At 66.5% G+C, this 10,294-nt stretch overlaps 5 protein-coding genes across 5 annotated transcripts in view; 3 read left to right on the top strand and 2 right to left on the bottom strand.

Annotated features, from left to right (window-relative positions):
• Positions 1-863, bottom strand: part of EMIHUDRAFT_229823 (hypothetical protein) — a gene marked incomplete at both ends in the record, with an annotated part of 2,666 nt that extends 1,803 nt beyond the window's left edge. Inside the window, 2 exons of the mRNA XM_005785820.1 lie at positions 292-564; positions 832-863. Of these exons, the coding sequence (XP_005785877.1) occupies positions 292-564; positions 832-863 (305 nt within the window). The remainder of the gene's footprint in view (positions 1-291; positions 565-831) is intronic.
• Positions 864-2,166: 1,303 nt separating this feature from the next.
• On the bottom strand, positions 2,167-5,086 carry EMIHUDRAFT_429491 (hypothetical protein; the record flags this gene model as incomplete). Its single annotated transcript, XM_005785821.1, has 11 exons — positions 4,581-5,086; positions 4,412-4,506; positions 4,268-4,340; positions 4,127-4,185; positions 3,977-4,033; positions 3,722-3,794; positions 3,317-3,495; positions 2,872-3,002; positions 2,713-2,735; positions 2,389-2,681; positions 2,167-2,244 (listed from the first exon to the last, which is right to left on the bottom strand). Exons 1-11 carry the CDS (start codon positions 5,065-5,067, stop codon positions 2,167-2,169), a joined length of 1,548 nt encoding a protein of 515 aa, XP_005785878.1. The 5' UTR covers positions 5,068-5,086.
• A 2,501-nt stretch (positions 5,087-7,587) lies between these two features.
• On the top strand, positions 7,588-8,297 carry EMIHUDRAFT_364026 (hypothetical protein). Its single transcript, XM_005785822.1, has 2 exons — positions 7,588-8,215; positions 8,252-8,297. The coding sequence occupies exon 1, from the start codon at positions 7,706-7,708 to the stop codon at positions 8,048-8,050; it is 345 nt and encodes a 114-aa protein (XP_005785879.1). The 5' UTR covers positions 7,588-7,705; the 3' UTR covers positions 8,051-8,215; positions 8,252-8,297.
• Positions 8,298-8,507: 210 nt separating this feature from the next.
• On the top strand, positions 8,508-9,065 carry EMIHUDRAFT_229827 (hypothetical protein; the record flags this gene model as incomplete). Its single annotated transcript, XM_005785823.1, has 1 exon — positions 8,508-9,065. The coding sequence occupies one exon, from the start codon at positions 8,508-8,510 to the stop codon at positions 9,063-9,065; it is 558 nt and encodes a 185-aa protein (XP_005785880.1).
• Positions 9,066-9,654: 589 nt separating this feature from the next.
• The window catches only part of EMIHUDRAFT_467819 (hypothetical protein), a gene marked incomplete at its 5' end in the record, with an annotated part of 3,324 nt that continues 2,684 nt past the window's right edge, over positions 9,655-10,294 (top strand). The window contains one exon of the mRNA XM_005785824.1: positions 9,655-10,161. Within this exon, the coding sequence (XP_005785881.1) occupies positions 9,655-10,161 (507 nt within the window). The remainder of the gene's footprint in view (positions 10,162-10,294) is intronic.

The following is a 10,294-nucleotide window of genomic DNA, read 5'->3' on the forward strand; positions in this document are numbered from 1 at the left end:
GAGGGTTTCCAGGGGATTTTCAAAGTGAACAGCCTGTTGGGGAGGGGAAATGCATCACCAATGGACAGTTACAGTTCCAGGGAGGTGCAGTGAGGGTCCGGTGGGGGCCGGAGGAGGGGCGAGGGTGGAGGAGGCTTTGGCGGCGGGGGTGGAGAAGGCGACGGTGGAGGAGGCTTCGGCGGCGGTGGCGGGGATGGCGATGGCGGGGGAGGATGCGGCGGTGGTGGCGCGGGAAAAGGGCTCGGCGGTGGCAGAGATGGCGGCGGTGACGGGCATGTCGCGGTCACTGACGGATCCACTTTGCCAAGGACGGCCCATGCGCTCGGTAGCGTGTCTGGACAGCGCTGGTCGGCTCCGACCTCGGAGTTCACGGCGAGGCCATTTGTCTGTCCGACGTTTGCACCAATTACCCAGAGCACCGAAGCTCCCTCCTGCGCCTGGTAGAGCTGCATGCCGTTGGGGGCTCGGTAGACGTAGTGGTCTGGGGCGGTGGTGGCGGCGGTGCGAATGAACGTGCCATCATAGACCTGACCAGGGCTATACCCGAACGCGGCGTCAAGGCCCCTGATCAGGACGGCGTCGCACGAGCACAGCGTCGGAGGCAGTGGCGGTGGGGCAGGCGGTGAAGGCGGTGGAGGAGGTGGAGATGGCGACACTGGCGGTGGAGAGGGAGAGGGCGGTGGCCGAGGCGGCGGTGGAGGGAGTGGTGGCGATGGGGGGTGTGGCGGCGGCCCGGGAGGCGAGGGCGGCCCGGGTGGCGAGGGTGGCGAGGGTGGTGGAAAGGGCTGCGAAGGCGGCGATGGCGGCAATGGTGGCGACGGTGGGTCGCACAGGCCGCACGACTTGCGACAGTATCGAGCCATATGCTCGACGTATCCCTGCGTGCAGTAGTCTTCTCGTGCCCAACCGAGGCATTGGGTGTCCAGGTCCTCGCACCCCAGCGTTGCGCGCACATCCACATCACCAAGGGGCATGAATGGCGGTGCGGGCAGTGGCAATGCAGGCGCTGCAGATGCAGGCGGAAGCGGCTCCCGGAACGGCGGCAGCGGCAGCGGCTGCGGTGGCAGTGGCTCTCCGAAGGGTGGCTGTGGGGATGACGGCGGCGGCGGTGGATCATTGCTCAAGGGAAGGGATGCTGGGGGGCGGGGGGGCAGTGGTGGCGGTGCAGGCGCGACAGATGCCGGCGGAAGCGGCTCTCCAAGAGGTGGAAGCGGCTGTGGCTGCGGCGGCAGCGGCTGTGGTAGTGGAGGCAGTGGCTGTGGAAGCGGTGGGAGCGGCTGTGGCAGCGGCGGCACCAGGGATAGGACAGACATACGACCGGTGAAGCTGTTGGTGTCGGCCGTCCCCTTGTTCAAGTTTGATCACCACTTCGGCCCAGTATAGCCTGTTGTTTTGCGCTCTTGTGGTAGACCGTCGAGGGCGTCGTTTTGGCCCTGGCTAACTTCCGTGAGTTTTTCCTTCCTAGCCAGAGGTTTTTCCACCTTTTCTGATTTTGAATGCGTTTTCGCGGCGCGTTTTCCCGGTTTTCGCGCGTTTGGGGTGCAGGTGGAGGGGTTAGAGAGTAGGGAGTAGGCGATCGTGATGGGGGTGTCCGAGCGCGAGACCGCCCGCGAGTCGTGGGCTCGTTGCGGTCGTGTGCTCGTGCGGGGACGTGGCTTCTCTGGTAGGACGGGAACGAGATGGGCAGAGAAGCGGACTAATCCTGGGGGAAGCGTAACCGCCCGGGCCCGCCTCCCCCTGGCCTGCCCCTCGCCCCTCCGCGCGCGCGCTCGCGTCGCGTCTCGCGAGGCGGGTGGACTCGAGGCTCGAGCTCCACGCCGCAGCCGCGTCCAGCTCCACAAAGTCATATATACGTAGAGTTGGCGTGAAATCTCAATAAAAATACCTGAGTGAGTCGGACTCGCTGTCATGCTCAAGACACGAGTATGTGTTGGTGTGTGTGGCGCGCGGCGGCTATACCCCGCGCCCCGGCCCGGACAGCAGGAGGTTCTCTGGCGCGGGCGACTGTACGGGAACCGCTACTGTCTAAGCCGCTTCAGGTGCTGATGCTGCGCGGCGAGCCAAGCACGAGCGGAGACAGGCGGGTCGTTGCGAGGGTCGGGAGAGAGAGAGGGGGGGGGGGGGGGGAGGGAGGGAGGGAGAGAGAGAGAGAGGGGCGACGAGCGTCTACTTGTACTTCATGGTCGTCTCGTCGAAGCCGACGACCGGGAACTGGGAAGCGAAGGCCTCGACGTCGGCGCGCAGCTCGCGCAGCGCGGGCCACTCGCGCTGCTTGAGCGCCGCCTGGAGAGGGCGAGCAGGGGCGGCGGAGATCAGCCGGCCAGGGGCGCGCGAGCCAGGTGGTGTGTGTGTGTGTGTGCGTGCGTGTGTGTGTGTGTGTAGGGGAACAGAGGACGCGGGGCGGGACGCGGGTGCGGGATGCGGAGGGCGCGCCTTGAAGTCTGCGAGCTTCCGGCCGACGCCGTCGGCGCCGTTGATCTCCTTTGCGATGCCCACGCCGCGGTGGATGAACTCGGCGACGGCGGCGAAGTCCTCCTCCGCGAAGCCGCGCGAGGTGAGCGCGGGCGTGCCGACGCGGATGCCGCCCGGGATGAAGGCGGACTTGTCGCCCGGCACGGTGTTCTTGTTGAGTGCAACGTTGGCGAGCTCGAGCACGGACTCGACGCGCGCGCCGTCGATGCCTACGCGACATGTCCGCGACATGTCCGGGACATGTCCGGGACGTGTCGCGCCACCTCCTCGCCGCGGCGGTGCAGGAGCGGGGGGCCGTCGGTGCCGGCCGGCTTGAGGTCGACGAGCAGGAAGTGTGTAGGAAGTGTGTAGGAAGTGTGTAGGAAGTGTCTAGGAGGTGTCTAGGAGGCGGTGCCGGACGGCTTGAGGTCGACGAGCAGCAAGTGGTTGTCCGTGCCGCCCGAGACGAGAGAGTAGCCGCGTTCGCTCATCGCGTCGGCGAACCGAGCCGAGTTGCGGAGCACCTGCTCACCAGGCGCGCGTGAAGCAGGCTGTGATCGCTGTCTGTCCGCTCCTGGCTGTCTGTGTTCTGAACCAGGCTGTGAGCCAGACTCGCGACCTTGTCACGCGGCGCACGCGCGCTAGTCCCAAGCAACGAGGGGCTGCTGCTCGGCTCTTCTCGGCTCTTCCCGGCTCTTCTCGGCTGCTCTCGGCTCTTCTCGGCCCTCGGCTGCTCTCGGCTGTCTCTCGGCTGCCTCTTGGCTGTCCAGGCTATCCCTCGGCTGTCTCTCGGCTGTCCCTCGGCTGTCTCTCGGCCGTCTCTCGGCTACCCCTCGGCTCATGGCGCCTGCTGCTGGTACTCGACGAACTCTGGCGCGGCCGCCTGCTTGAGCGCGGTGGCGAGGGCGGCGATGGTGTGGTTGTGCGGCCCGCCCTGGTGGCCCGGGAAGACGGCCTGGTTGATGGGGCCCTCGAGCTCGTACGCGATCTCCTTCCCCTTCTTGTCGACCCCCTTGACGCCCTTCCGGTAAAAGATCATCGCGCCTGAGAGCCGCGCGAAGGGGGGGGGGGGGGGGCTGTCCCGCCCGGGCCCCGTCGAGCAGCGCGAAAGGAGCCAGGCGGCGGCGGCGGCGAAGGCGGCGGCAACATCGGCGGCGGGGGCATCAGTGGCGGCAGCAATGGCGGCGGCAGCAGCAGCAGCGGCCCCCTATTGCGGCGGGGGTGGGCCGCCCCATGGCCGTGGTGCAAAACACGGCGGCGGGGCGCACACCTCGCGGTCCCCGTAGGGACTTGTGCCTGGTGGTGGTGACGACGTCCGCGTAGTCCAAGGGGGAAGGCACAACCTTCGGGGGGGGGGGGGGGGTTTCGAGAGGAGTAGGGTCGGGGGCAGGGGCGTTGAGGTTTCATGTGAGTGTGTGTGTGTGTGTGTGGGAAGGGGGGGGGGGTTAGTCTCGGGGAGCCATTGCGGCGACGAGGCCAGAGGGTGCGCGTCCTCTGTGCTATACGGGCTAGAGTGCTCTCGCTCCTTTGCTGCGACGAGGCCGGAGATGTGCGCCATGTCTGCGAGCAGGACCGCCCCGACCTGGCGAGATCACGCACGCGGTGAGGCGCGGGGGGGGGAGCGAAGAGGGGAGCGGCGCCCCCCCTCGGCCGGGCAGGAGGCGAGGGGCGGCGCCTTGTCGCAGATCTGGCGCATCCGCGCGTAGTCGATGTGGCGCGAGTACGCAGACGTGCCTGCAGGCGCGGCAGCGGAAGAGGGCTGAGACGCCGACGGCCGGCGCTGCTGTTGCGGCGTTGCGGCCGGGGGCGGGCGTTCCGGCGATGATGAGCTTGGGCCGGAAGATGGTGGCCGACTCCTCCAGCTTGTCGTAGTCGATGATCCCAGTCGCCTGTGCGAGACACGCAACACGCTTCAGCGCCCGGCTGCCCGACTCTCTGCGTGCGGCGGTCTCGGAGGGTCCTCGTTGAGGCGGTACGGCATCGAGGTGAAGTAGCGCGAGACCATCGAGATGGAGCGGCCAGTCTCGGTCTGGAAGCCGTGCGACAGGTGGCCGCCTACGCCAACCTCCCGACCAGCCTCAAGGCAAGGGCGCCGCCTCCTCGCCTCGGCGCAGGGCGGCGGCCGATGCCGTGCGGGAGGTCGAGGCCCATCAGCCTGTCGTGCGGCTGCAGCAGGGCGGAGAAGACGGCGAAGTTGGCCGGCGAGCCCGAGTGCGGCTGCACGTTGACGCCCCACGCGTCGGGCGTCACCCCAAACGCCTCCAGCGCACGCGAGCGGCAGAGGTCCTCCGCCATGTCAATGTACTCGTTGCCGCCGTAGTAGCGCGCGTGCGGGTAGCCCTCCGAGTACTTGTTCTGCATTACCGACCCCAGCGCGTCGAGCACCGACTGCGACGCGAAGTTCTCCGACGGGATAAGCACAAGCGAGCAGCGCTGCCGCCGCTTCTCCTGCTCGACAATGTCAAAGAGCTGCGGATCCGTCTCGGCGAGGCTCGCGTTGAGGCTGGTCGCGAACGGGACGTTCGAGTCGGCCCGCGCCGGCGCTGCTAGCCGGCGCGCGGCGCCGCGGAGCAGCGCGGGCGCGGCCCGCGGAAGCCTTTTTGCTGTGGCAAGCATGTGCTGTCCTGATCCTCGGTGGTCGCCTTGCGGAACAGCCGAGAGAGAGCCACCAGAGACCTCGATACCGTCTCTCGAGGTTCTCGAGGTGTTTTCTGGGGGCCGACCGTCAGTGCACGGAGTTGCCCCTTCTCCGACTGCCCCGGCTAGTTCCCGAGGTCGTCGGGTGTGACCCCTTCGCCGCCCGAGACCTAGCGCGGGTGGGTTGGAGCGGGGCGGACTACGGACGGGGATTTCGTGAGGCTAATACTTGCCTTTCGGGGAGGGGCCTCAGCCTGGCGAGTCCAGCTCAACCTGACGTCTTCCCCTCCTCCCCAGAGGCAGCGAGTAGGCAGCGAGAGGAGGTCTCGAGCGCCTATAAGTCAATGCGCGAAGGGCGGTGGCCAGTGCGCGGGCGAGGGGGGCGGGGCGGGCGGGCAGGCGGGCGGGGAGGAGGGGAGGGGAGGGGTGGCTTAGCCATCAGTCTCTAAGTTTGGCCGCTCCATGCTCGCCCTCGGGCGGGCGGCTGCGCGGCCGGTCGAGGCCGGCCGCGGGCTGGCTTGCGACGGCTGGCCGCCGCCGCGCGCGCGCGCTGAGCCCTGGCTGTCAGGTTGTCAGGTGCTGTCAGGTGATCTGTCGGGCTGTCGGGCAGTTGTCAGGCACTGTCAGGTGCCTCTGTCAGACCAGCTGTCGGGTGCTGTCAGTGCTGTCGGGTGCTGTCGGGTGCGTGTCTGACATCAGAGGGGCTCTGTAGCTGTCGGGTGCTGTCAGAGCTGTCGGGTGTTGCTGTCAGACGCTGTCGGAGCTGTCAGAGCTGTCAGGCTGCTGCTGCTGTCAGACGTTGGGCTGTTGCTGTCAGGTGCTGTCAGGTGGTGCTGTCGGGGTGCTGTCAGGCTCTGACACACACCAGCCACACTTATGACACTATCAGAGGAGACCAGCAGGACTCTACTGCACACAGCACACATACTCTAGTCTCTACTCTGCCTCCGGTCCCACCATCTTCTTCATGGTGGACGTCACCATCTTCTTGTCTGCCGCACTGAGAGAATAGCAGAGAGGCAGGCTGGAGTGCTTCTTCAGGTACACCTTGCTGATGATCTGGTAGTTGCTGGTCCAGCGGAAGGCCTCCCCATCGTTGTCGTTCGTCAGCTTGTAGTACTTGCACGCTCTGTTTCTGGTAGCGCGGGCCGTCTGGGGGGGTCCCGTCACCCTTCACCTCACGGTACCACCGGAGGATAAAGAGGCCCTTGGGGTCGTTGATGAAGACCCCGTTGCTGCGCTGACTCGTCGAGAGCTGGCGCAGGTACTCTGCGCTCGAGCTGCCAGTGGCGCGGCGTGCGTCTACCGTGCCGTCGGCGACGGCCACCTGTCGGGTGCTGGGGAGCGCAGATGGCGGCGCAGGCGCAGGCAGCGGCGGCACAAACGGCGGCGGCCACCCCCACCCAGACGCTGTAGGCATATGGCTGTAGGGCCCCAGAAGGCTAGCTGGTAGCTTCATTTGTAGTAGCACAGCCGCGGGTCCGCAGAGGTGGGGCGGGAGGGTTGAGAGAGAGACCCTAGGAGAGACCCATGACCATCCCATGACTACATGTCTTTGCATGTAATAGTTTTGTTATACCCTCATGGGGCACAAGAAAGAGGCTGCACGGCCTGTGTGTGGTCTGTGCTGCTGTCGGGCTGGTCGGGCTGTCGGGCTGTCAGCGCTGCTGTCAGGCCACTGTGTGCTGTCGGGCTGTCGGGCAGCTGTCAGGCTGTCACGTTAGGGCCTGACAGCGACAGAGCCCCTCTGATGTCAGACTCTGCTGTCAGGCTGTCAGATACGTGCTGTCAGGCTGTCAGAGAAGTGCTGTCAACGCTGTCAGGCTGTCGGGCACTGTCAGGCGCTGTCCGGGGTTTGCTGTCAGGCTGTCAGACCAGGGCTCAGCGCGCGCGCTGCTCGTCGCTGCTTCGCTTGCTGTGGCGGCGGCTGCGCCGCAGTGCGGCGCGCGGCTGGCGGCGCAGATGCGCAAAGGATCTGGCTCCCTGTGCCCCACTTTCTTCTCCTGCGTCGGTCCCCGCGAACCCCACTATAGCGTGTCGGCGGTGTGTCGCTCGATCGAGCGTGCCGTCGTCTTCTGAGAGAGATTTTTAGCAATACCAAACAACTCTAACACTCACACGTCATTTGGGGCCTGGAGCCCTGTTCACGCGCGCGCAAGACGTGCAGACAGGGTTGCCAGGTGAGAGCGTGTCGTCTTCTGTCCCGCGTCCACCCTTACGCCTTACCGCGCTGGGTGGACGCGGCCAGGGGCTGAGTGTTCTTCCTGTCCATCTTTTTCTCTCGAGTGTTCTTCGCCTTCCTGTCTATCTGTTTCTCTCGATCTATGGGGTTGAGATGGTTCTAAAATTCTTCTTCTTCGGCACGACAGGGACGCGTCCGAACGGCACACACACACACACCATGCTCTCGCCTCCGCCGCTGGTGGTCAGCCCGCCGCCGCCACCGCGACATTCTGTGTTCCCACCTGCTCCATCGCCGGCGTCCGACACGCCAGCTCGATGGTCCTGCTTCCCCGCGGACCCCAGCCTCGGTGTCGAGCTGTCGGAAGATGCGCTGCTGTGCGTCCTTTCCAAGCTGACGGCCGTGGACGCGCTGCGGCGAGCCAAGGCGGTCTCCATGGCGTGGAGACGGGCCGCTCGCGACACGCTCTGCTCTCTTGACTGGCTCGTCTCCAGCGGCGTGACGCTGCTCTCCCTCCTCAAAGTCGGCAGCCCCTCGCCCGCTCTCGCAGTGTCGCTGGCTGAGGCGAGGCCTAGCCTGCTCAATGAACGGGACGTCGAGGGGATGTTGCCGCTCCAGTTCGCCGCCGCCTACCGGAAGGGGAGGCCGCTCGTCCTCGCCCTCCGCGAGGTGACCGCTGGGAGAGTGCCGGGCGGCGTGCCGGCCCTGTCAGCGGAGCTCTGCAGGCTCAGGCTCCGCCCAGTCCACACGCGGGTGAGGGAGGCGCCCGTCGCGGCGTGAGTGACGCCGGGCGAGTGGTCCCGTCAGATGGTCGGAACTAATCCCGGCAGGTCACCCGGTCGAGGCGATCGCGGCGTGACTCAGGACCGTTTGATTGATGATGTGTGACCGCGTTTGCGCAGCGCGTCCTGACAGAACACAGAAGCGTTGTTTGCATGTGCACATGTACTAAGGGCGTAGACATGCACATGTGCATGACATGTGCATGTGCATTGCAATACTCCCAGACGACGCACCCGGCGGATCGACCACACCAAGAAAACTGTTCCCGGTACTTATGAAACAACAACAACAACTCTCTTGACTCCTCTACTTATGTCGGGTCCGAGCATCTCTCAAAAAAGAAAAACACCGCAAGTGCCCGCCTCTTTTGGAGCGAGTGCAGGGCGGCGGCGGGGCGGCGGCGGCGGCGGCGGCGGCGGCGGCGGCGGCGGCGGCGGCGGCGGCGGCGGCGGCAATGCAGCAAATGCAGGTGACCGTGCCGCCTGGGGTCTACGCGGGCATGTCGTTTCAGGTCAACACGCCGGAAGGTCCTATGGAGGTGGTCGCGCCCGTCGGCGAGGGGCAGCAGATGATCGTTAATGTGCCGGCAGCGCCAGTGGTCATGGCGACTGTGGTCCCTGTTGGCGGTGCGCCGATGATGATGGCAACGTCGGCAGCACCGCAGATGGCACCGGTGCAGCAGTCCATGCATCGCACTGTGCCCATCGGCTGCATCCCTGCTGGTGGGAGCCAGCCGCTGTGGTCGGCGCAAGAGCTCACCGGCACGTGGATCTGCTGCTGTCTACCTGGTGGGTGTGGCATCACTACGCTCACGGCGGAGGGCGACGACGTGAAGATAGAAAACGGAGTCTGCTGCTTTCTCGGCCTGCCTTGTCCGATCAGCAACGAGAGGTGGATCCGCAAGGGCGACACCAATGGGTTCTACAAGGACGATGAGCCTTCCAGTGTCGACGTGTTCACCTCCAGGACGTCGATTTGCAACGGGCCCTCGTGCTCGAGGAGGCTCTGCTAGCTGTCGGCAGCGTGTCTGAGTCACTGAGTGTCAGGCGGCGTGCCCGCCGCGGCTGTCTGCCGAGCCCTCTGCAGGAGTCAAGCTCCACATTACCACGCGCGCACCGCGCAGACTGCGGTGTCACAGGGTGTACGGCGCGCCGCGGCGCGTATTGAAAAAAGTTGCTTTTTATCCTGGGGCGAAAGACACTACTCAACTCCCCCTCTCGTCGCTTGTCCCCCTTGCGCCTTGGCGTGGCGCGCCTCGGCTCCAGCTCAGGTCAGAGGGCCCAGCCACTCGTCGGTTGGGTGTAAACAAGCATCCCCGAGTGGCTTCAAACCAAAAAGGGTGTGAATAGAGCTGTCTTGATGGTGCTGAGGACGAAGCCACCTCAAACTTTGATGAAGCCGCGAGTTTTTATAGTTTTCATTAGCTGTGAATAGTTATGCGCCCGCCGCAGCCCGCCCTGTTCCACCCGGGCACGCGCCACGGGCCACGAGAGCCAGTGGTACAACTACCTTACCTAGAAGGATCCCTAGAAAAAAAATCCCCGCGCCGTCTTCGCCTGTCGCTCGCCCAAGCCCGCCACGCTCGAGCGACCAACAGGAACATGCTCGCCGCCGTCCTACCCCTCCTCCGCTACGCGCCGCGGGTGGGCGGCCGCCCCTCGCTGCACCGCTCCTCGCTGCACCGCGCGGTGTGCTCGTCGGCCGACGGCGGCTCCTTTGCGGAGCTCGGTGTGTCCGAGCCGCTGCTGGCGGGCCTGCAGGGGTTGGGGTTCGAGGCGCCGACCGAGATCCAGCGGCAGGCGTGGCCGTTCGTGCGCGGCGGCGGCGACGTGGTGCTGCTCGACGAGACCGGGTCGGGCAAGACGATCGCCTACGCGCTGCCGGTGCTGCAGGCGATGCTCGAGGAGAGGGAGGAGCTGGTCGCAGAGGCGAGGAGGGCGCGCGGCGAGGAGGGGCGGCTGGTGCTGCCGCGCGTGCCGTCGCAGGCGCTGCTGCTCGCGCCCAACCGCGAGCTCGTCGTGCAGGTCCACGCGACGGTGCGAGCGCTGCTCGCCGGCCTGCCTCCGTCGCTGCAGCTGCGCTCGTCGGCGCTGACCGAGGACAGAGGGGTCTCCGCGCCGCGCCGTGGCTGCCGCGCCCGCGTCCCGAGGCGTGCGGGCTGCGTGCCTAGGCGGACGCCGACGGCGAGGCGGACGTCCTCTGCGCCACCCCCGCCGTCGCCCTGCGCTCGTGGCGCGGCTC

Source organism: Emiliania huxleyi, assembly GCF_000372725.1.
Source record: "Emiliania huxleyi CCMP1516 chromosome Unknown EMIHUscaffold_158, whole genome shotgun sequence".
In the NCBI taxonomy this organism is placed as follows: Eukaryota; Haptophyta; order Isochrysidales; family Noelaerhabdaceae; genus Emiliania; species Emiliania huxleyi.